Source organism: Ceratotherium simum, chromosome 1 (assembly GCF_057802395.1).
Source record: "Ceratotherium simum simum isolate JZ-2026a chromosome 1, ASM5780239v1, whole genome shotgun sequence".
NCBI classification, from domain to species: Eukaryota; Metazoa; Chordata; class Mammalia; order Perissodactyla; family Rhinocerotidae; genus Ceratotherium; species Ceratotherium simum.
Window position 1 is genome coordinate 109,174,039 of NC_141900.1, and position 26,278 is coordinate 109,200,316.

The 26,278-nt window shown below is 40.1% G+C and overlaps 1 protein-coding gene across 2 annotated transcripts in view; it reads left to right on the forward strand.

Annotated features, from left to right (window-relative positions):
• The window catches only part of UBE3C (ubiquitin protein ligase E3C), a 140,788-nt gene that overhangs the window by 80,371 nt on the left and 34,139 nt on the right, over positions 1-26,278 (forward strand). For both annotated transcript variants that reach the window (XM_087433750.1, XM_087433758.1), the window contains exons 14-18: positions 1,679-1,783; positions 3,939-4,026; positions 4,375-4,472; positions 5,819-5,951; positions 11,354-11,601. In XM_087433750.1, the coding sequence (XP_087289876.1) occupies positions 1,679-1,783; positions 3,939-4,026; positions 4,375-4,472; positions 5,819-5,951; positions 11,354-11,601 (672 nt within the window). The remainder of the gene's footprint in view (positions 1-1,678; positions 1,784-3,938; positions 4,027-4,374; positions 4,473-5,818; positions 5,952-11,353; positions 11,602-26,278) is intronic.

Genomic DNA, 26,278 nt, shown 5'->3' on the forward strand with positions numbered 1-26,278 from the left:
TCTACTTCAGCTGCACCTGAAATCAGTAATCATAAAACATTGCATGTGTGTACCTAACCCCTCAGCAACCACAGCAGAGTCAAGAACCAAGGATGACAACTGTGAATTCACCCTGACTACTTAGCTAAGCAAATTTCTGCTAATTCAGAAAGGATATTACCACAGTATTATGATAGGCTTTAAAATGCCACAAGATGGCATAGATGTCGCATCTATATCTAGGCAAGAGATATCCGCCAGTTAAAAAGCTGTATTCTACACCTTGAGACGTTTTTACTAATGTAGTTTTGCCTACGTGGCCCAACTGCTCAAGTATTCCTCTTTCTCTGTCCATGGGCATCTCATCCAAGTGGTGTCCACATTATAGTGGCCTGAGATATCAACCAAGGACCCTTTCTCACTCATTTTCATTGGACGCACAGAATTTATGGTATCCCTGGATACCAGGATTTACATGTCGTAAAAGAACCGTTTGTATTTCTATTGTACATAGATGCAAAACTGTGCGATTTTAAAGACAAATCTATTTGAGATTATGCAATCTTGCCTGTCCAGTGGGTATATTTGGAAATTTATCACATTACCCTAATATTATTCCTTATCCAAATTATATTTTATTCTAATTCCTTATCCAAGTTATATTTTGCTTAGTTGGAGGCAGCGTGTACACAAGCCTGGCTGACTTTTTCAGAAAACACCATCATAGACTTACTTTAACTACATAATAGTTGTATCATCAAATCCTGATTGTAAAGGGTTAAAACTTTGGATTTAAAATTTTGTGTTTGTTTGTATATCACAAAATACATTTCTCTTTAATATAGAACTGCAGGTCTTTTTTAAATAGACAGTGCTGTTAGATCTCTTTAATCATACATTATAAAATTTACAATTAATTACTGTTCCCAAGTCAGTCATTGAGTATCTACTAGGTTTCCAGGTTGTTAGTTGGGTTCTGTTGATAGGGAGCTTATTGCATAACCAGAGAGGAACTGAGGCTCATTGGAAAAACAGTAATAAAGGACTTAGCTATGAGAATGTAGTGGAAGTTTGGGTGGGCCAGAGCATTTTGAGAAGCTTTATGAAAGAAGTTAGACTAAGTTTGTGTGGAATTATGGTAGGAAGTAGACCTAACTCCAGATGCTTATGTAAGGGAAATACTGAAATTGTTTTTCTTTTTGCAAGTTGTGAGAGATGTACCTGGGACGCTTCTTTGTCCCCCCCCAGCACCCTTGATGAGGTGTTTATCAGAAAAATAAGAAATGCTATTTTACCTTAGGAAGAAGTTTTATAAAATTGCTATACTTGGAGATGTCTCTTATTATAGCCCAAATGAGCTAATACATTTCCAGATTTGTGCTTCAAAACTTAATTACTACCTCCCTTGTAGTTTTTAAAAAATCAGCTTTTGCACATATTTGTGTTAATTTTTGTCTCTTTATTGGCAGATAACTAGCTGCTTTGTATTTAAAACTTACTCTTGTGATCACAGAACGGTGTACTTTTCTGTAAACAGGTGGTGGTCTGGTCAGGTCTTGGTCGCCAAAACCGCACACTCTCAAGCGTGCGGGTGAGGAAATGTGCCGTGGCCCTTGACTCCGGTTGGTGGTGTTGCTCGCTTTTGTGTGGTGGGAGTTCCTGAGCTTGTTTATGACATAGTCCTCTTTTTCCTCTTCAGGTCATCACCAATCTAGTGAAAATGTTGAAGTCCAGAGACACAAGGAGAAATTTTTGTCCTCCAAATCACTGGCTGTCAGAACAGGAAGATATTAAAGCAGATAAGGTGTTACTGAAAGATCTTTTCAATATTTTTCATTAAACATATTTTTTTTAGCTTTTATCTTTATGGGGAAAAGAATAAATCCTTTGAAATTCTTTATTACTCGTTATATAACTAAATATTAGCAGTAAACTTTTTTATTACTAACTCTGGGGTCATGTCATAGAATATATAGCAATATCATTGACTTAAACATGCATCCTGAGTTTGCTATTAAACCTGATTTGCTCTTTTAACCACAAATTATATTGAAGCCTAATGATTCTTTGTTGGGGTTGAAAAAGATTTTGCCTTTATTGGTATTGATTATCAATCTATATTTAGTACTTAAATGAGATGGAGTTTATCCTTGGTTTTCCAAGGAATAGGGACAAATTTGATTAGTAAAATCTAGATCTGAAGTAGATTCAATAGTATAATGTATTTAAAAATAAAATTGAAAAACATTAACAAAAGATATGAGGTATTTTCATTTTTGTTTGTCAAAAAAAGGCGTGAGTGGATTCATTTCAGAATCTTGGGGAAGGGGCCAGAGAGTGGAGGGCTATAGAAGAAACAAGATTACAGAAACATTAAAGAAAAGCAAACATATATTTTAGAACAATTTCAGAAGCGTTACAGTGTCCGCATGAGATATTTTATCTTTAAATTAAGCACACGGCTTCTAGCTCTGACAGCTGACCAGGTCGAGTAACCATGACAGATCCTGGAGCAGTGAACACCTCCGGGCCCAGGGTGGGGCCTCTAAACGACTTTTCACACCAAAAGAAGCAGGCCTTGGCACCCTGGTTGGTTCTAGGTCCGGGGAACGTCAGTCCAGGATGGGTTGGGAGTGTTTTGTCATTAGAGATCAAGAGAACGCCCGGAAGCATCTGGGCTTGTTTGAGAGGGCCAGAGCCATCTGAAGGGCTGCAGCCAGCCCAAGGTGGAAAACAAGCATCACTCGAAATAGGGGCAGTGGACTAAACTCAAGTATGCTTAATCTACAAGTTCATAACGTTACTAAAAAGAAAAAGAAGAACTGCATCGGCCGTTTTTGCAGGATGCAGAGGAACCATTTCGCTATTTTGAATACTGGTTTGGAGAAAAGAAGTAATCACACATTTAGGCTGCCTTTCCTTTAGGCTAACCAAGTAGCTGATCACGTGAGATCCTTCTCTGTGTAGAAGTATTCCAACTAATAATACATGAAGAAGGCATTTCTGAACTAGAATCACACTATTCTGCATGCTCTGACCAAGTGCAGTCCACACACTGGGCCTGCTGAGACTGGGTTTGGGGCCCTGAGGAGATGAGAGTCTGTGCCACAATATAAATCACTGTGCTGTTCTTTACTCCAGAAAGTTTTGGAGAAAAGGTAAGCAGAACCAAGCAGTGTGTCTAGTGGCAGACTTGATTCATATTTTGGCACAGGTTCTCAATCTCATCACTGACCTGTAACAAACAGTACATGGACCTGCAGCAGCCAGACATGTGCTTCTTGAGGAGAGAGCACACACCACCTCTGAGGTGTTCTTGCCAAGAAATCAGAGCTGAATGTGATGAAACCTCTCGATGTAACTACAGATTTATAGGAGATGGAGAGGCTAGAAGTACACATTCACTGACACCATACGGGTGCAGTGAGCGAAATCCAGATTATGGGAATGTTACAGGACAAATGCTTCTGCCTCTTCATCAGAAATTACAAAGGCAAAAATAAGGGCTGAGGGGAACTGACAGGTTCAAAGAACTGGAGACAGCATACTGTACCAGCCTTATTTGGCTACGCATTCAGTGAAATTACCATTTTTTTTAATTATGAGAAGGTGAATTTTTGGTAATAGTAAGAAACTTTTTAATTTTTAAGGGTGATATATTTTGCTTCGTAAAGCAATCATATTATGATTACTATGTCCAAATATTATACCTCATTAAATAGAACAAGTAGAGATTTCCTTGGGATGTATTAGAACAATAATTACACTGTACAAGTATAGAAGGGCAGCCAGCGTAGGAGAGAGGACATGAAAAGGTCACCTGGAAAGGACCTGAGGTCAAAGAGAGGGACCTAGCTAACTCTAAAGCAATGTGAACATGGATTCTGTTCACACATCACAAGTTCAGAGTTTGTACTAGGGCACAGGGAAGTTCTGAGCAAAGGTTGCTGTCCCCGCAGGTCACCCAGCTCTACGTACCAGCTTCCAGACACGTGTGGAGGTTCCGGCGAATGGGCAGGATAGGCCCTCTGCAGTCTACCCTGGACGGTGAGTTCTCTCAGAGCTTGCATTTTTCTCTTGTAACTCAGGTTTATTGAGGTATAATTTACATACTGTGCAAGTCACTCTTTTTAGTGTACTGTTCTGTGATTTTTGATAAACGTACGCCACCATGATCAACCATATACAATAGTTTCATCACTCCAAAAATTACCTCATCCTCCTTTGTAGCCAATCCGTTTGCCCAGCCCTAGCCCCTGGCAACTGCTGATTTGTTTTTTGTCCCTATAGCTTTGCCTTTTCCAGAATGTCTTTGAATTGAACCATGCAGTGTGTAGCCTTGTGAGTCTGAAAGGAAAGTCCACATAACTAATGCAGGTTTACACTGTGTTGCAGTGGGTTTGGAGTCCCCACCCCTGTCTGTGTCTGAGGAGAGACAGCTCGCCATCCTAACAGAATTGCCCTTTGTGGTTCCATTTGAGGAACGAGTCAAGGTAGGCAATTTAGTTTCTTTATAGATTCACTACGTATGTTTTATGGTTATTTATATCATTTCAGTATTAAAAAACTAACACCAACGGAAAAAAATCTCTGAAGTTGCCTAGTACCTAGCGGATTATATAATTTATTTTTTTCTCATTAGATTGTAATAGTTGAGAATGATTTATAAAAGCATAATCAAACGAAATACCTCTTTGTACAAACCTGAAATATTTTTTTCCATAGTTGTAACTAGTTAAAGGGCCTGCTATGCTATATCGTTTTCTTGTAGTGGGAATATAAGGTCTTTTTTGTCTAGTAAATTTTGCCTGGTTTTTGAAAATGCACACTTTAAAAAAGATATTCTTCTGTACGTTATGTTAAAGTTATTTATCACAAACACTGCTTTGTGAAAAAGAAATGAACAGCTATCTTAATGTCTCACCTGGTAATTTTTGACTAATATACAAACTGTTTATCTGTTTCCAAATTTAATTTAAAATGTTTTGTTTGTATTCATAAAGTTTACTTAAATTTCTAAAAACTGCGAGGCTCTATTCTTAGGAAATGGCTTCAAGAGGGTGTTTTTTTAGGCCTAGCCACTCTTTTTTACAGGATGAACAAAAGAATGAGTTCCTTTTAAAGCTATTGATATTTCTTCATTAAAACGCATACATGGGGCCGGCCCCGTGGCTTAGTGGTTAAGTGCGTGCGCTCCGCTGCTGGCGGCCTGGGTTCGGATCCCGGGCGCGCACCGACGCACTGCTTCTCGGGCCATGCTGAGGCCGTGTCCCACATACAGCAACTAGAAGGATGTGCAGCGATGACCTACAACTATCTCCTGGGGCTTTGGGGGAAAACAAATAAATAAATAAAATTAAAACGCATATATGTGCATGCACGTGCACACACATACATACATACATATACGTGTTATTACATAGTTCCTGAGCTCCCTCTACTGGATTTTTAGCATCAAAAAAAATTACTTGAATTTTATTTATCATTATGGAGATAGTCCCACTAATATTAATATATAGCTCTAAAAGCTATTCTTCTTCCCTTCACCACCTGGGTTTTCATAAAGGGTTTACAAAAGAAAATAGTGAAAATATACTATAGCATGAGATTTTAAAAATTTGTTGTAAAATGGGGAAAAGGAGCAATATTAAAAATACATAAATATAGTTATTGATAAGGCATAAAATCAATATTTAATACCTTAGCCTTTAAAATTTATTTCGGAATTATGGAAATAAAAAAACTAAGATTTATTTAGCCGTTTTTCCTTTTGGCTGCTTATGTTTATAACAAAAAGTCTGTTGTTTCAAATAACCTTACAACTTCTCTTGTTTGTTAGATCTTTCAAAGGTTGATTTATGCAGATAAGCAAGAAGTTCAAGGAGATGGTCCATTTCTGGATGGTATTAATGTCACAATAAGAAGAAATTACATTTATGAAGATGCTTATGACAAACTTTCCCCAGAAAACGGTACATGTAATTCTCTCTTTGTGTATGCGTATGGCAGGGGGAGGCTGAGCAGTTATTTTAGAAAAAGATAGTCACTAAAAAATTAGTGTCCATCATCTTGTTCTGTAAGGACTTTTTAAAACTGAAATATAGTAGGTCAAGTTTGGGGGATGTATTTTATCCAGTAATATTCCTAAGATTGATAGTTACTGCAACAGAAGCCTTTCGAATATTGATTTTTTTTTTTAAGGCATGAAACTCCCCCGACCCACCCCCAAATGTCTATCTCTAAAATTCAGAGGACAGCCTATAATTCTAAAAATGTTGATGGGCAACCATTTATACTCTGTATTTTGTATATAACTATTTATGTAAATATTATAAATTATAATCCAAATTAAATATACTAAAATAAACACCATTGCAATCCTAATGTCTTTATAAAAAGATGAGTGCTTCAGTGACAGTACTCTTAAATAAAAGAGAATTATATTGTAACAATAATTTGGACAGCATTTAGAGGTCAATGACACATTTTGTCTTATGTTAATATTTGACACCCAATGTTAAAAGTTTTAGTATTGTTAATTTATATATTAATAATTTTAACTTTAGAATATGGTATCCCTGATATTCATTAAATCAGTGTAAGGAATTAAAAACGAAAGCTCAGGGCCGGCCCTGTGGTTTAGCGGTTAAGTGCGCGTGCTCCGCTGCTGGTGGCCAGGGTTCGGATCCCGGGCGCGCACCGACGCACCGCTTCTCCAGCCATGCTGAGGCCACGTCCCACATACAGCAACGAGAAGGATGTGCAACTATGACATACAACTATCTACTGGGGCTTTGGGGCAAAAAAGGAGGAGGATTGGCAATAGATGTTAGCTCAGAGCCGGTCTTCCTCAGCAAAAAGAGGAGGATTAGCATGGATGTTAGCTCAGGGCTGATCTTCCTCACAAAAAAACAAACAAACAAAAACACGAAAGCTCGGCAGGATCTGAATCACAGGTTTGGAAGATGATGGGAGGTCGTCAGATGTGAAGTAACAGTTGCCTTTTCTTCTAAGGAAGCGATTTAATTTTCTTTTCGGAAAGCAAAACCTCCCATTTTGAATAATTTTGGTTTTTTGCTTGAAGAGCTGTTTGCCATACTGTGAGAACAATGGAGGAAGGCTAACATCATTTGTTCCCTTCCTTGATTCCAGGTTTTGTGTGCCAGGCTTTTGTTTTCTTCGTAATGTAGTTTTGTCATTTAATCTATGCTGTAGCCCTCTGAAGCCAAATATCACGAACTAAGACAGGGTTCTAACTCAAGTCTGACCGCAGGCTAGGAAGTCTCCACTATACTGGGTTGCTCTTGCCTAGAATACTATGTTTTCAAAATTTTATGTATGAATGAGGCAAAAATCAGGTATTCTGACTCCTAGTCTAACATACTTGTGAAAAAAAATAGTTCTCCCTCCTTTGGGATCCACAGTCCCTCATAAATCAATGATAGTCATTTCAATGATAGTCGTTGTTTGTGTTGTCTTGTTAGCAGTTTTCCTGTCTGTCTCCCAGGTGACCAGTGGTCCTCATGGTCCTTATCCTTTGTCAGCACACACTGCTGGTGCTCAGTAGATGTTTGTTAAATTTGTGATTGAACCTGGGGAAAAACACAGCAGATGTAACAAAATGATAAATTCACCAACAGTTAGTGTTAGTGTTCAGAGAAGAGTTGAGATGTGGTTGATGTTGGGGGCTTTATGAAGAGGTCAGACTTGAACCAGGGCTTAGGAAAGAGGAGTTGAGTCTTATAGGTGAGGTTACAGCGAAGGGCACGATGTTCATGGCAGAGCTGATTTTGCACTTGGTTGACTTAGGCTTGCTACAGGTGCTAGAATGTGTGAGTTCGTCAGCCAAAATGAGAACGTGCTTAGCAGCGATTTTAAATTAAATTTAAAACTATTTCATGTAGGTGATTTTTTTAACATGTTACTGCCTGATTATAGCAAGCCTCAAATTTCCTAATGAATTCTTAAGCTTAAAAGTTATTCAAAAGTTGATCATACTCCACCTCCCTAAGTGCTGCACGCTGACAATTGCATTAAGTTTAGAGGATTTGGAAAAATCTTCTCAGAATATTTATGTTCAATTGCTTTAAATCTTTGTAAATGTTCTCTAATTCAGGCCTTAATAAGAATTTTTAAACCATGTGTTAAAATTATTTGGTATTTTGCTAGGCAAATTAGTAAAATTAAATATCATCTCAGAATGTTTGATTTACTTATGGGACATTGGTTTGAAGTGCTTTGTTGACCAACCAGTTATATATCATCAGTTACTGTGACTGTTCCACGTATCATGTAGTCAAAGCAAACCCACCCTTGATGGGTGCTCGTTATCTCACATCACCTCAGAGCAACTCTCTAAGTGTGGGCGTTAGCCCCGTTTGACCAGGGAGTTGACTGGGTGGAGCTCAGAGAAGTTGGGTGGCTTCTCTTCGCAGTTAGGAGCTAAGCGAGCAGTGACACAGGTCCTGGCGCACTGAGCTGGAGCACACTCTTTCTACTCGCTGGCTTACTGCAGCGCTCTACCTGGGGAAGAGCACGGTGTGGACGTTCATTTCTCCATGTGAAGAGTATGGAGAAGTGATCGTGTCTACTCTCGGGAGTGTTGTGAGGATTACAGAGACAGTGCGTCACAGTGAGCTCTTGATATCCTCCGTTATCTTCGATGAGGATTAGCTACAGCTGGCTCTGAACTGTACTGTAGTGGGTTCCTGGGAGCCTCACTTGTCCACACTTTTGTGTGGTGTTTGGTTTCGTTTAATGGGCGGGATTTATTACATTGTTTTCCTGAAGAAAAAATAATAGGGTAAAATCAAATTAATATTTTACTTAGGTTTTTTTCAGTAAAACCGTACTGTATATGTTTTTAATTTGTCCTTAGAAACAAGTAGTGGCAAGATACCTAGAAGAGTAGATTTGATTCTGAAAGTATTATTGTGCTGTTGTGTATTGCTGTTTACAGAAATAAGCTTCAGGAAAGCACAGAATCGATTCTAGCCCTAATTGAAGGGGTGACCTCTGTGAATGGCCTTTGAGTCTAAGAGACAGTGACCTCTCATCTTAGAATATTAGTGCTACAGTTTGAATAAGAAGGTTAAAGGATGGACCATGGTTGAGCATTTCCCACTTAGAAAATTTTTACACTTAGAGCTTTAACAAAATCTGCCGCTGCTAACTGCTGACAATCAGTTTGAGAAATGTTATATATGACAAATAAATGCTATAGTTCATCCTTAAAAATAGATATTAAGAGGATATATGTCAAGGTAAAAAACACTCAACTATATTTTTGTGTTGTATCTATAATTATCTGCTTAGATTTCTTTTGGCATTTTACGTAGAACTTGAGATTGAACATGTTTTGTAATCATATTAATCAAAGTAGATGCAAATAACATATTTGTGGAATTTAATCATCAGTGAAAAACATGTTCTTCCTGTAAATATAGTTAAATTTCAAAAATAAAAGAATATGTTTTGGTAGAAAAGAACCTATGCTTTGCAGGTAATAGACATATTTTTAAATTTTAGCACTTCCCTTTACAGTATTAGCTATATGTCTTTAGATAAATCATTCAAACTTCCTTATTCTTGGTTTTCTCACTACAGAATGGGGATAATTCTTAACCCAGAAGGTTGTTATAAAGGATTTGAAGAAATGTATGTAAAATTCCTAGTGTAAATTCCAGCTCAGGGTAAATAGTCAATGATCGTTATTTCTTTACAAAGTACAAGAGCAAGCCGTAGCCAGATCATTTAGGCTTGTTTGCCTCACCCCCGAGGGAGATGTGCACGTTAACATACAGCTCACTTGGTGCAGCTCTCGTCCTTGCTGGTGGGATGGGGGTGACCCTGTCCTGTGCTGGCTCCATGAAAGGCAGAGTCGGTAGCTGTGCACGATGGTATAATCCTCAGTCTGTACCATCAGTTGTATTGGCCCTCTTTGAAACATATTTAAAATATTCATACCCCAGGTTCTGTGACTTCAGAAGTGCTGACACTGCCCCTCGCAGTGTTGGGAGTACTGAACTGGCATTTTGCTAACCCCCCTTCCAGGGTGTTTTCTAGAGGTCACTTGTGCCTTGAGATGCTTCAGATCAGCTATGTTTTGGTGACTGCACATTAAGTCTGAAAGATGGCAGCAGCTCGTTAAAGCCTATGGACAGTGGTGCAGTGGGCAGACCTGGGTCCTGTTGCTCTCCACCTCACCGCACTGGACGCAGCAGCCCCCTGCCCGCCCCTCTCTTCCTCCCGCCTTCTTATTTGTAAAGCGCCTGAAGGACATTGATGGGAATCCCAAAGATAAAGGACATGTCAGTTACTTTCTCAGACCTGCTCTCTGATTAAGCCTGTCCACCAGAGACCACTTGGTAACTCTTGGTAAAATCATTTTTGTTGGCTTGTACTGAGGGTCTGAATCCTGAAGCCTGTATTGAAGGCTACTTTCATTGCCGTGAGTCTGGGGACATGTTATTCCTACTTGTGCAGTATTGTTCTTATGAGGACCCATGTGGAAACACCTCCCAGATATCAAGCATAGTTAAGCAGCTTTACAATTTTTTTTTTAATTTTAATCTTTGTGGCACATTGTATAACCAAAAATTTTTCCCGTTTTTGAGCTATCACTATTTCTGAAATATCGCTTTTAAATGATGATGTAGATTCTGACATTCTTACTCTCCTGTACCATTTGCCTCCTTCAAAGGGTCTTTGTAATGTTAATTTCACTGACGTCTTTTTTATTTGTTGTCTTTTTTGCCTTTCTTGGTAATAATTTTCTGTTCCAGTATTATCCTTATGTCCTTAATTCCACTCCTCTTCTCTCCTAGTATTTTAGTTTGTTACATCCTTTAGAATATGTCAGATAATTTTGTTTTCTCCTGAACACCCCCTTTTCTTTTTTTTTTTAATTTTTATTTATTTATTTATTTATTTATTTGTCCCCCCTCCAAGCCCCAATAGATAGTTGTATGTCATAGCTGCACATCCTTCTAGTTGCTGTATGTGGGACGCGTCCTCAGCGTGGCCAGAGAAGCGGTGTGTCGGTGCGCACCTGGGATCCGAACCCGGGCCACCAGCAGCGGAGCACGCACACTTAACCGCTAAGCCACGGGGCTGGCCTGAACACCCCCTTTTCTCTCCAACTTTATTCTTGATATAGTAACGTAAAGGAACTTCTTTCTTTTTCGCATTTTGTAGGCTCTGGGGGAAATACTGGACTGTCTATCTCATTATCTCTTTGATTTTTTTTGAGTCCTGCATTAAAATATCTCTAATATTCTTGCTGCCCTTCCCTAAACTTCTTGTAATACCAGTTTATTTTATTACTTTCTTTTAAAATCTTTTCTCCTTGCCCTCATCCCTCCTTCTTTAACAGAGCCTGATTTGAAAAAGCGGATCCGCGTGCACTTACTGAATGCGCATGGCCTGGATGAAGCTGGCATTGACGGGGGTGGTATTTTCAGAGAGTTTCTAAATGAACTACTGAAGTCAGGATTTAACCCCAACCAGGGGTTCTTTAAGACTACTAATGAAGGGCTTCTGTACCCCAGCCCAGCTGCTCAGATGCTTGTGGGAGATTCCTTTGCCAGACATTACTACTTCCTGGGCAGAATGCTTGGAAAGGTAAAGTAAACTTTATATAAAAATGGATCTCAGACTGCAAGATGTTGAAATTTTGTGTTTTTGTGTGATTGGCGTCTGTCTCATTGAAGATCCTTATTCAGAATTGCTTAAGTGATTTTGATGAACACTAAATAGAATATTTTTTACATAATAACTACATTTCATTATTACATACACAGTAGTTACATACGTAAAAAATTATTGGTATAATATTGGGAACATTATAATATAAAATTCTGTTTATACAAGTCTTACAGTACTTATCTGCTAGCATAGGTGTGTGGACTGTGAATATTTTAAGTCTTCTCAAAGTTGTTCTTGTTGGTAATTAGTGTTAAAAGTGGTTCTTTTAAGATTCTATAAAATTTTAAAGTGCTATGAGATGGAAGACTATAGTTATTCAATATGGTTTAAGTGTTATATATGTTATATGAAAATTGGCCATTGAAGGGTGATATTACGGTAATGCTCTAGTAACCAGAATGTTATACCTGCTGACCACCTATATAGACACAATTCACCATTTATTGTAAATGAAAGGAAAAAGACTAATTATGTAACCTAGTGGAAAATTCCTATTTAATGGCGAAACTTTCAAAACACTCCCTCCCATTAAAGTCAGGGACAAGACAAGGAAACCTGCTAATGCCAGTCCCGTTCATCATTGAACTAGATCGGTCCTAGCCTGTCTCAGTCCATCGAGACTGCTATAACAAAATACCACAGACTGGGTGGCTTATAAACAACAGCAATTTATTTCTCACAGTTCTGGAGGCTAGAAGTCCAAGATCAGGGTGCCACGTGATCTTGTTTGGTGGGGGCCCCTCTTCCTCGTTCATAACCAGTGCCTTCTTGCTGTGTCCTCACATGGTGGAAGGGGGTGAGGAAGCTCTCTGGGGTCTCTTATAAAGGCTCCACCCTCATGACCCTGTCACCTCCCAAAGGCCCCACCTCCTAATACCATCACACTAGGATTAGGACTTCAACGTTTGAATTTTAGGGAACAAAACATTCAGACCATAGCATAGCCTGTGGGTATGCCATAGTGGGGAACAGAAGGAGATGAGACTTCATTTAAATCAGGAGTGGCTAACTGCTTCCCCACAGGTCAAATCCAGTGCAAAAATAAGTGTTTTTTTTTTTTCTTTTTAATTGATTACTAACATTTTAAAATGAGGAACATTTACATACAAGGTTATATTTCTGGGTTACTTTGTTTTATTTTGTTTGCTTCTTTGCACTTTAAATAAATTTAGTGTTGATAGTTGCTAATCCTAGCAGAATGTGGCTGGCAAATATCCCAATAAAATCAGTAATTGAAAATTACACCTAAGCTATTCTAAATGAGGCAGAAAATCATCTAGATTCTTCCCATGGGAAGTCAAAAATTAATGATTCTTGATTTTTCTTGGAATGAATGAATTCATCCCACCAATTGTAACGAATTGTAACTGTATGATAGAGAGAACGTGGTGCATTTGGGGAAGTGTGCAAGAATTCCTCAGTATTCAAATTCTCACTACCAAATATTCACTATAATGACAGTGAAAAAGTTTTACCCCAAATTCACTGTCTGAATCAGAAGCCTGTTGTAATATCTGGCAAGTCGAAGTGAAGGGCTAGAGAGAATGTGAGGTCATCTCAGTGGTTCCCCTGCTGGCTTGCCTTGTCTGAAGGAGGCGGCGTCTCCTGTTCTCCTGGTCCCCGATGCCCTTCATGGCTCCCAGCATCGGCTTCTACCAGGCACCCAGGGTCCATTCAGAAGATGACTTCTTTATTTTCATTATTGGGGATATTTCTTGCAGTAGAGAAGAAAGATGTAACTTATATCTGAATCTGTAAAGTATAATTGCATAGTGCACACAACGTATCCACTAATAAGATTATTATTAAATAAAATTTGTGTTTTATCTTATACAAGAATCCTTGGTATGTTGTTATATAGATAGGTAAATGTTTTTCATGGTATTTTGGGGAAACTCGTTAGGGTTTTTGGATGGTTTGGGAATGCATTTTTATTTCCCCCATAAAATAGTGGAACAGGGGGCCGGCCCCATGGCGTAGCGGTTAAGTGCGTGCGCTCCGCTGCTGGCATCCTGGGTTTGGAACTGATGTACTGCTTGTCGAGCCATGCTGTGGCAGCTTCCCATATAAAGTGGAGGAAGAGGGGCATGGATGTTAGCCCAGGGCCAGTCTTCCTCAGCAAAAAAGAGGAGGATTGACATGGTTGTTAGCTCAGGGCTGATCTTCCTCACAAAAAATAAAGAAAAAAAGAAAAAAAATAGTGGAACAGGAATGCGTAGTATCTAATATTTACTGTCCAACACATTTTTAGAGACAGATTGGTTTTTAACACAAGGATTGTAATCCGTACAGCTTCTGAAAGTTAAAGGTGTGACCAGAGGTGACGTTCTGGAACTGAGGGCAGCAAACTACAGCCTCTGGCCAAGTCCATCCACCTATTTTTTTGTTCAAAAAAAAAAAAGTTTCGTTGGAATACTGCCGGCCTGATCATTTACATATTGTCTGTGGCTGCTTTCCCTACAATGGCAGAGTTGAGCGAAGCCTAAAGAATGTGCTCTTGGGCCCTTTCCAGGACAAGTTTGCTGACCCTGCTGTAGGACTAAGCCAACAGCCACATCATAAAGGGCCTTTATATTCCATGATGAGAAGTTTGGTCTTCATCCCATGCATTGTGGAAAATCATTGTTTGAAGCAAATGGCTGAGGTGATAGACTTACTATATTTTTAACTCCTTAAAAATGGTTAAGAAGGTAAGCACTATGGTCACTGTGAGGAGCATGGATTTTAAAGATTTTATTTATTTATTTTTTCCCCCCAAGGCCCCAGTAGATAGTTGTATGTCATAGTTGCACATCCTTCTAGTTGCTGTATGTGGGACGCGGCCTCAGCATGGCCAGAGAAGCGGTGCATCCGTGCGCGCCCGGGATCCGAACCCAGGCCGCCAGCAGCGGAGCGCGCGCACTTAACCACTAAGCCACGGGGTCGGCCCAAGAGCATGGATTTTAGAGGATAAGACTCAAAGTAGAAGAGCTAAGAGTCTGGGACAGTGATCTCGGTCCTAAGTGATGGTGCCCTAATTACAGTACTGTCATGCTGTAGGGTGAAGTAAGCTGAGGACTGAAGAGTAACTACTGGATTTATCAGCAAGTTTTTGTTTCCTTGGTGTTTTTTTTCTTATAAGAGCTTATTGAGATATAATTCATATACCATCCAATTCACCCATTTAAAGTGTGCAATTCAGTACTTTTAGTATATTCACAGAGTTGTGTGACCATCACCACAATCAAATTTACAACATTTTCATCACCCATACATTAATAAGGACTCCTCCTTTCCCCCCTCCCCAAACCCTAGGCAAACGCTAATCTACTTTTGTCTCTATAGAGTTTCTATTTTGGACATTTTATATAAATTGAATCATACAGTATGTGGCCTTTAGCGACTGGCTTCTTTCACTTAGCATAATGTGTTCAAGGATCATCCAAGTTGTAACATGTATCAGTACTTCATTCCTTTTTATTGCCAAGTAATATTCCATTTTATGATAACCACATTTATTTATCTATTCATCAGTTGATGGACATGTGGGTTGTCCTTGGTGATGTTTTTAGTGAAGTGGTATGATAAAAGTGAGTTTGCTTTGAGGTGGGGAAGAGGAAGTAGAAAGTATAAAAATAGGAAAACTGGGGCTGGCCCTGTGGCGTAGCGGCTAAATGCGTGCGCTCCACTGCTGGCGGCCCGGGTTCAGATCCCGGGTGAGCACTGATGCACCGCTTGTCAGGCCATGCTGTGGTGGCGTCCCATATAAAGTGGAGGAAGACAGGCACAGATGTTCGCCCAGGACCAGTCTTCCTCAGCGAAAAGAGGAGGATTGGCATGGATGTTAGCTCAGGGCTGATCTTCCTCACACACACACAAAAAAAATGGAAAAGCGTGTTGGTGGCCTTTTCAGAAGGCTTGGCTCTGAAGGGAAGGAGAGAGAGGATCCCTCGAGAAAGAACAAGTTCCAGAAAGGAATGGGTGGGTGGGTGGGTTGGTTGGTTTTCAAAGATAAGGTAGCTTTGTGTAGGTAAAATGTCCATGATAAAGAACCAGATAAGAGGGATGGTTTAGGATATTGGGAAAGACACAGCAAAGAACTGACAAGCAGGTAAGACCCAGAGTCAGGCTCTCCAGGAGAACTTCCTGTGATGGTAGAGATGTCCTCTAGCTGACATGGGGCTGTGCAAGGAGTCAAATTTGTAATGTAATTTTCATCAGTTTGGATGTAAACAGCCGCTTGTGCCTAGTTGGCTGCAGCGTTGAGCAGCTCTGGAGCACAGGTGGAGGGGTTGGCTTTAGGCAGCATGAACAAGAGAGGGTTTGTCTTTGTGTAGACTGGGTGAGAGGAAGGTCGGAAGGTGGGCCCTTACCTGGCAGCAGTGCCCAGCTGATGGAAGGATGGCGAGCTGGCCTAAGGATTCAGCCCTTAGCGCTTTGGCATCCAGAGAGACTTTGGGGAGTGGCACATGGGGAGGAAGATCAAAGAAGATGGGGTCTTAGAAGAGAAGAAAGAGGAGTGAACAGTGTTAAAGGCTGCTGTGAGGTCAGGAAGATGGGAACTATGACAGACACAGTTCTACCCACTACAGTGACATTGAGCCCAAGTGGTAAATCGAATGTGTGCTATGCTTAAAGCTCAGTATTCAGGGACTATTATTAATTAGCTTTATCATCTTTAAATAAATAATAAATTAATGTTGCTATTGTAATTATTTTCTGTAAGAATCAGAACTATAATCATTTTCGACTTTATAATAAAATTCCTTTATATATCGTGTGTGTGGTTCTCCTCTCTCCAGTATGTATGGAACGGACCTGCCATTGTTCACCTTGCAACACTTTGCAGCATATGGAGTTGCCCATTTGAGAAGCAGCTTAATTAAAAATCAAGGCCTGCCAAGCAGATTGTGCTCTTGACTTTTTTTTTAAATAACAACTTTTTAAAAATATCATTCACATTCCTTAAAATTCAACCTTTTAAAGTGTACAATTCAGGGCCGGCCCAGTGGCTTAGCGGTTAAGTGTGTGCGCTCTGCTGCTGGTGGCCCAGGTTCGGATCCCGGGCGCGCACTGACGCACCGCTTCTCCGGCCATGCTGAGGCCACGTCCCACATACAGCAACTAGAAGGATGTGCAACCATGACATACAACTATCTACTGGGGCTTTGGGGGAAAAAATAAATAAATAAATAATTATTTAAAAAAAAAATAATAATAATAATAAAGTGTACAATTCAGTGGTTTTTAGTTATTTACTGAGGTGTGCAACCATCACCACTACCTAATTTCAGAGCAATTTCATCACCCTAAAAAGGAAACCCCATATTCCTTAGCAGTCATTCCCCATTCTGCCCCAACCCCACCAGTCCTAGGCCACCACTAATCTGCTTTCTCTCTCTATGGATTTACCTTTTCTGGACATTTTGCATAAATGGAGTCATACAACATGTGGCCTTTTTGTGACTGGTTTCTTTGACTTAGCGTAATGTTTTTAAGGTTCATCAATGTTGTAGCATGTGTTAGAACTTCATTCCTTTTTATAGCTGAATAATAGTCCATTACATGGTTATACCACATTTTGTTTATCCATTCATCCATTGATGGACATTTGGTTGTTCCCATCTTTTGGCTATTATGAATAATGCTGCTATGAACATTCATGTACAAGTTTTTGTGTGGACATATGTTTTCATTTCTCTTACCCAAAAGAAATATATGCCTAAGAGTGGAAGTGCTGGGTCATATGGTAACTCTAGATCAAAGTGTCTGCAACCTTTTACAATCCCACCAACAACGTGTGAGGGTTCCAGTTTCTTTTTTTTTTTTTTTAAGATTTTATTTATTTATTTTTTTCCCCCCAAAGCCCCAGTAGATAGTTGCATGTCATAGCTGCACATCCTTCTTAGTTGCTGTATGTGGGACGCGGCCTCAGCGGGACCGGAGAAGCAGCGCGTCAGTGCGCACCCGGGATCCGAACCCAGGCCGCCAGCAGCGGAGCGTGGGCACCCAACTGCTAAGCCACGGGGCCGGCCTGAGGGTTCCAGTTTCTCCACATTCCTGCCGACACTTATTATTGTCTGTCTTATTATAACCATCCTAGTGGATATGAAGTGGTATTTCGTCGTAGTTTTGATTTGCATTTCACTTATGGCTAATGATGTTGGGCATCTTTCTGTGTGCTTCATGTCTTCTGTGGAGAAATGTCTATCAAGTCCATTGCCTATTTCTTAAGTGTAGTTGTCTTCTGGGGCCGGCCCCGTGGCATAGCGGTTAAGTGCGCACACTCTGCTGCCGGTGGCCCGGGTTCTGATCCTGGGCGTGCACCGATGAACCACTTGTCAGGCCATGCTGTGGCAGCGTCCCATATAAAGTGGAGGAACTTGAGCATGGATGTTAGCCCAGGGCCAGTCTTCCACAGCAAAAACGAGGAGGATTGACAGATGTTAGCTCAGGGCTGATCTTCCTCACAAAGAAAAAAAAATGTAGTTGTCTTCTATTATTACATCCTTTATATAATCTAGTTTCAAGTCCCTTATCAGATATGTGACTTGCAGAAATTTTCTCCCATTCTCTGGGTTGTCTTTCCCTTTTTTGATGGTGTCCTTTCTTTTTTTTGCTGAGGAAAATTCGCCCTGAGCTAACATCTGTTGCCAATCCTCTTTTTGCTTGAGGAAGATTGGCCCTGAGCTAACATTTGTGCCAATCTTGCTCTATTTTTTATGTGGGTCGCCGCCACAGCATGGCTGCTGACAAGTGGTGTAGGTCCACCCCTAGCAACTGAACCCGGGCTACCGAAGCCAAGCACACCAAAATTAACCACTAGGCCACGGGGCCAGCCCTTTGATGGTGTCCTTTGAAGCACTAAAGTTTTTAATTTTAATGAAGTCTACTGTATTTATTTTTCTTTTTTTTGCCTATGTTTTTGGTGTCTTATCTAAGAAACCATTGCCTAAATCAAGGTCACAGAGATTTACACCTGTATGTTCTAAGAGTTTTGTAGTTTTAGCTCTTACCTTTAGGTCTTTGATCCATTTTGAGTTAATTTTTGTAGATGGTGTGAGTTAGGGGTCCCACTTGATTCTTTTGCATGTGGATATCTGGTTGTCCCAGCACCATTTGTTGAAAAAACTGACCTGGCACACTTGTTGAGAATCAGTTGACCATAAATGAAAGGGTTTATTTCTGAACTCTTAATTCTATTCCATTGATCTCTGTCTAGCCTTATGCCAGTGCAACACTGTTTGGATTACTATAGCTTTGTAGTAGGTTTTGTGTTGTGTGTGGGTATTTATGAATGACACGTGGTAATGGAACCCTAGGCCTAACAACCACAGAGGGGTAGTGGGAGGGAATCAGTATGTCCTGGGTATAAAAATCATGCCCCTTTGTTTGTATCTCTTTGAGATGCATTGTTATAGGCCCAGTTATTATTTATTTGTTCAGATTCCAAATGTTTCTACTTTAATAATATAGATTTTAAATGTTCTTCAGGTTTAATAATGGGCTCCAGCTTGACCTCACCATTATAACAGTATGTTTCTTGAGACTCGCCTTATCAGTTCAGTGACAAATTTCAGACACTGACCTGATGTTAGATTCCTTAGCATAAATTTCAAACAGATCATTTTCTCACTTGAATTTATTTTAAGATATAACATATCTCTCCCACCTGGAGCTGTGCCTGGCCTTGTTGTCAGTTCTCAGGGAGATAACATCTCTCCCTGTCCATGGTCGCTTGTGACGCAGCTCAGCCCCTCCAGAGGATGTAAGTTTCGTAACGCATTGCATGAAAATCTTTGAAATTATGTACCATAGTTCTTTCTGTTAAGGTGAGCCCAAGAACCTCCTAAATTAATAATAATAAAAATAAATTTAGAAATAATAATGAAGGTGAGCCTTTATTTTGCTAGACTAACCTGAAATGCTCCCTAAACTCGGTAGTTTTCACACAGTGCAGTAACAGACAACACAGTAATTTTATTTGTGTGAATTAAATCTTATTAAAATTTTATTTTTACTTCCTGAAGGTATAAATTATCCAATCTTGATTGATATAGTGACAAGATAATTAGGTGATCCTGGTTCACTGAAGTTTTCTGGTTAACTGTAGTTATGTAAGTCTGATGAGGACAAACTCATTTTTCCCTCCATTCATTGACGTGCTGCTCATCCTGCAGGTGTTCTGAGGACACGGTCTCACTGTGAAGTCCTGTAGATTGAGAGGGGGAGTAGATGGCTCTGACTCCTGCTGGATTCCAGGGAGGAGAATTTGGGATCTAAACCTTTCTCCCAAAAACGAAGTTTATGTAAATTATATCTCAATAAAGCTCTTTAAAATAATGAAGTTTAGACAAAACCAATAACAAAACTATGGTTATTTGAGGATGGTAATTAATTTAGTTCCACGTATTTAAGACTTTACTTACAGAATTTTCTGCATAGAAATTCCTAAAGGAGTACTAGTTTCTCAAACATATCTGATTACAAATGGTTAAACTTTGTACCAGCATGTTAAAAATTGTCCAGGTCTGAGTGAGTGTAATAGTATTGCACTAATAGTGTGGTATCTGGACATTAAATCTTTAAGAGAAGAAAATTGTATATTGATTGATCATGATATTTATTGGGTCATAATGTATTTAAATTTTCTTTAATGCATATGTTAGTGATTGTTTACTGTGATAAAGTGCATAGAGATCTTCAAGAGTAGCCCTGCATAGGAAGAATTACCTCATGTCACTGGTCACTTCTCAATTAAAAGTTCCATTAGCAGATGATTCCTGCTTCTGGTATGGGTTGTGATTGCATTTTATTGCCTGTAAATCAGGCTCCAGACGGGGAATAAATAAACAGCTCAAGGATGTGGTAATGTCATCTTGAACTTTTTTTTACAAATAGAAGCACCTAGGTCCATTTAAGCCAATTAAGTTCAGAATATTTATTGAAGGAAATCTTTCATCATATTTGAATTCTATTTGAAAATGGCTCTTTTTTCCTTGCTTCAGAATATTGATTTAATTGGAACAGAATGCCTATAAATCAGATTATTTGATAATATCTTGGTCATATATTCAAAATTTTAATTAGCAGATTGTGAAACTTCAGCATAGTTTATAATTTTGTATTTTAGTAGAATTCATTGTGCACCTAATGTATCATGGAGTGTGATATTGGCAGTTAACAGTTTATTCTGAGATTTTTGAGAGTTGGGAAGATTTATTCTTCTATATCATTAGAGTCTTTTTATAAAATGCTCACTGAATCTGCTGAGGCTTTAAAACTGTGGATTAAGGTGAATACTAGTAATTTTAGTTACCTTGGTCCTTAAATGGCAAGGCTGCTCTTCTATAATATCTTGTTTTGAACTCTAAACTCATTCAGGGTCAGTGTACTTGAGCTTCTCCATCTGATTGTCATCAGACTAAGTGCTCTGTCTCTAAAATTAATGTATCTTTTCCCTTAGATTTTTTAAACATAATATTCAGAAAATAGTTGGTCATTCTGTGCTTAGCACAAGACTTCCAATCAATGTTAAGACTTGTTTATTTTGGTGTCAGCAGATTTCATAAGCCAGCTTTCTCTGAGTTTGTTGATTATCCTCCGAGGATGGACGATTCCTTATGAGTCTGCTCTTGTTGACCTGCAACTTTTTTTGGAAGCAGAAAAATCAAAGATCATAATAATTTACAAATGATTACTTAATTTGAATCTTAGCCCTTCTGAGAATTGTACCTGCTTTTATAGCATTCTAATAATCATGATTTACATTCTTTTCCATTAAAAACAAAACATTCACAGATCTGGAGATTTTTCTTCCTGTCGGTTAAAGTCTTAGTTCTCTATATAAGTTCATTTTATTCCTTTAAAGTTAAACATGAAATAAAAATGGTTCAGATTGTACAGTAAAAATGACAGGTGTATTCAGAATTCAGTTGATTCCAGTGCCTAAAGATATTATTGTAGTTTAAGCCACTCCAAGATATTCACCAAAATTCTTTCTGCTCCTTGCTTACTATTGAGATTACCCTTCTCCTATTTTTTAAGCACTCCCAAACACTGGTTCAACATGGGCCATTTTGCTTCTTCTGAGCCGTGTTAAATCGTCACCATGAAAAGGAGAGACACAGACTCTTGCTGGTCCTGCTTCAAGTCTGCTGCTTGTCTTTGGCCCTTATTTGTGCAGTAAAGACAATAAATATCTAAAAACAAAATATAGCCCTCTTACAAACTTTTAAACATTGAAATATTCATTTAGAATTAGTTAATCTAACTTTATGAAGAGCAAACCAAGTGAGGATGTGTATTGTTACTCTTGTTGTTTCTAAAATTGTGATCAACTTTGGGAGGCAGTGGTGGGTCTTTGAGTCCAAGCTCTTGGGTAAGACAAACCAAGCTAGGATTCCTAGTTTCACCAGCAGGGATCTGAGCAGAGGAACGACAGGATCTGAATTATGTTTTAACAGATCTTCTTGCCTCTGGTATTATAAATAGCTTAAACGGAGCAGGAACTCAAGCAGGGAGACCAGTTGGAGGTATCCCAGGCATTCAGGTGGAGTAATCATGGTATCTTCATCCTGGGAAATAGTGTTGGAGAGAAGTAGTTGGATCCAAGAGGATTTGCTGATGAATCAGATGTTGGAATATGAGAGAGAGAGAGACAGTAAGCAGACTGCATGGATTCTGTTCTGAGAACTAGAAGGATGGAAGTGTCATTAAGATGGGGAAGATTTCGGCAGGAGCAGATTTAGGGAGGGGTGATGAGATGTTTGGTTTTCCCTAAGTTGGAGATGTCTGCCAGACATTCATATAGAAATTCGGGTAGTCAGTTGAATCTGTTGGCCTTGAATTGAGGGGCAAGGTCTGGGCTGAACTAACAGCATTCAGATTGTACTTCGGGTCATGAGACTGGGTGATATCCCCCAGGGAGTTAAGTGTAGCTAGAAATGAGAATGGACTGAAGAACTGAGTCCCAGGCCATTCCTAGATTTAGAGTTCAGAGAGTGAAGAAGAACTTAGCAACAGAAGTTTAGGAGAAGCAGCTAGAAAGGTAGGGAGAAAACCAGGGAAGTGTGGTATTTTGGAAGCCAAATAAAGACAGTGTGTCAAGGGAGAGAGGATACTGAATAGTGTCAGATGCTACTCATAGGTGCAATAGATAAGAACTGAGAAGCGACCATTTCACTTAGCAGTGTGGACAAGCAGCTTTCATGGAGTGGTGGGGGCCAAAGCCTCAGCAGATGGGTTGAAAAGAATGGAAGCAGTGTCTTCCAGAAGTACCTTATTATGCGCTATATCCTATATCTCTGTAACTATATCCCAACAGAAATATGTACATATATTCACCAAAATATGTGTGAAAGAATGTTTATAGTAACGCTATATTATATAGCCCAAACTGGAAACTACCCAAATGTTCTTCAGAAGTACAGTGGATAAGTAAATTGTGGGATATTCACGGGAACTACTGAATGAACAAACTACAACTGTTCACAACAATGTGGGTGAATGGCACAAACCTAATGTTGAATGAAAGAAACCAGAAACAAAAGAGGACATTCTGTAGGACTCCGTTTATATAAGTTGAAAACAGACATAACTAATTTATGTTGTTGGACATCAGGATCATTGACCCTTGAAGGGTAATGACTGTGGGGAGCATGAGGGGCATCTGGGATGCTAGTAATTTTCTGTTTCAGGGACTGAGTGTTTTGTGTGAGTGGATTCACTTGTGAAAACTGATGGAGCTACTTAGGATTGGGTGTTCCACTGCAGTGGACTTGACTACGATTACAAAAGGAAGGGTGGGAGGAGAAGAGTTGGGCAATCAGTGATAGACAACTCTTTTGAGGTGTGTCTCTGTAAAGAAAATTTGAGCCATGGCTTAAGGATTGTGGGGCTAATAGAGCTTTGTTTTTGTTTTAAAGATGAGAGAAATAATGCATGTTTGTATGCTACTGAAAATAAGTCGGTGAGATTGCTGTGGGAGAGAGAGGGAACACTTGCTGGAGCCATGTCCTAGAGAAGGCGCGATGACGTGGGGTCTGGTGCGCAATTAGAGGCAGTTTATGCAAGAAACAGGGAGGGGAGAGTATGTGGGCGCCATTGCAGAAGGTGGGAGCACGTGATCATTCTGATCGCTTCTCCTTTCTTGGTGAAATAGCAAGCAAAATCGTCACCCAAGGGTGAAGATGGAGGAGGAAGGGTTAGAAGTTTGAGGAGAGATGATGGGAATGTAGAGCCGATAGGTGCAAGAGTTTTCAAAAGTGTAGTTCCCAGTCCTGCTGAATTGAAACTGCAGGTGGGGCCCAGCAGTCTGTTTCAACACGCCCCCTTGTGATTCTCATGCGCACTGAAATCTGAGAATGCCTGGACTAGGGAAATACAGCAGGACGGCCAGCTAGCCTAGGGCTTGCTAGAGGTCGGCACCATAAAGTGAAGTGAGTCCAACCAGTGTGGGGAGTTATTTTTCTCCAGGCACAGACTAAGGTGTAGAGTTTGCCAGGTGAGTTGGGAGTGTACGGGAGCGATGACAACATCTGGGCTGTTGGGAGAGGAAATTAATCAGTGAGACCTGAGGGGCAGGGTCACGAAGACGGTGAGCAGACAGTAGTGTGAGGTTGTGGTTGTTGGAGTTGGGGATGCACTGGCGAGGTGGAGGGAGTCGGAGTGTGGGATAGCTACAAGTAAGGTGTGAAGGGGCACTCAGTCACTGGTAATGACAGGCCTAGAACAGGACTGAAGACCAGGTGGCTGAGGTAGAGGAGAGCACGGCAGGGGATGAGAGTGATGAAAGGGACATCAGAGTGTGCTGGAGACTGTGACAGCAGCAGGGAGGCGGTGGCCGCCCCAAGGGCCTGCAGTGGGTGTTCTAGCCCAGTGACATGAGGTTCAAAGCCAGGGACTGGGGGCATGGGGGATCTGGAGTACCAGTGAGAAACCGAGGGGCCCCTGCCTCACTTCTGCTCCCACTGGTACGAGAGTGTGAAGGAGCAGACAGCCACTAATGGAGAGAGCTGCTGAGGAGCACAGAGTGTCGCACCCCCATCCTGAAAACACAGTGTTCAGAGCTGCAGGAGAGTCAGGAGTAATGCTGTGTCTTAGATGTGAAATAAGGAGCACAAAAGAAAAAACAGATAAACTGAACTTCATCAGAAACTTTTGTGCTTCAAAGGACACCATCAAGAAACTGAAAGGACAACCCACTAAAAGGGAGAAGATGTTTGTAAATCATATCTGATAAGGGACTTGTACTAGAATATATAAAGGACTCAGTAATAAAGACAACCTAATTAAAAAATGGGCAAAGGATCTGAATAGACATTTCTCCAAAGAAGATAAATAAATGAGCATTAAGCACATGGAAAGATGCTTACCATCAGTCATCAGGAAAATGCAAATCAAAACCACAGTGAGAGACTACTTCACACCCACTAGGACAGATAGAGTCAAAAAGACAGATAATGACAAGTACTGACAAGGATGTGGAGAAAAGGGAATGCCCCATACATTGCTATGGGAATGTAAAAAAGTGCAGTCACTTTGGAAAACAATCTGACCATTCCTCAAACAGTTAAACAGAGTTACCTTTTGACCCAGCCAACATATATCCACACAAAAACGTGTACAAAAATGTACACAGTAGGGCCGGCCCTGTGGCTTGGTGGTTAAGTGCGCGCGCTGCGATGCTGGTGACCCGGGTTCGGATCCCGGGTGCGCATCGAGGCACCACTTCTCCGTTCATCCTGAGGCCGAGTCCCGCATACAGCAACTAGAAGGATGTGCAGCTACGACATACAACTATCCACTGGGGCTTGGGGGGGAAAAAAATAAAATAAATAAAATCTTTAAAAAAAAAATGTACACGGTAGCATTATTTATAATAACTAAAAGGTATAAATAAATATCTATCATCTGAAGAGTGGACAAACAGAATGTGGTACATCCATACAATGGAATATTATTCAACCATAAAAAGGAATGAAATACTGATACCTGCTGCAGCATAGATGAACCTTGAAAACATTATGCTAAGTGAAAAAAGCTAATCACAAAAGATCACCATTATAGGATTCCATTTACACGAAATGTCCCAAATAGGGAAATGTATAGAGACAGTAGATCAGTGATTGCCCCAGGCTGGGAGGGATGGCAGAAATGAGGAGTCACAGCTAGGGGTAAAGGGTTTCTTTTGGGGGTGGTGAAAATGTTCAAAAATTGATTGTGGTGATGGTTGTACAATTCTGTAAAAATAAGAACCATTGGATTGGGCCGGCCCCGTGGCTGAGTGGTTAAGTGCGCGCGCTCCGCTGCTGGCGGCCCGGGTTCGGATCCCGGGCACACATCAACGCACCACTTCTCCGGCCATGCTGAGGCCGTGTCCCACATACAGCAACTAGAAGGATGTGCAACTACGACATACATCTATCTACTGGGGCTTTGGGGGAAAAAAATACATAAATAAAAATCTTTAAGAACCATTGGATTGTTCACTTTAAATGGGTGAATTGTAAGGTATGTGAGTTATATCTCAATAAAGCCGCTACAAAAAAGTAATACTGTAATATGGTAATTTTGATCGAGCCAATAAGTGTCAAAAGAGTTAGAGGAAGGA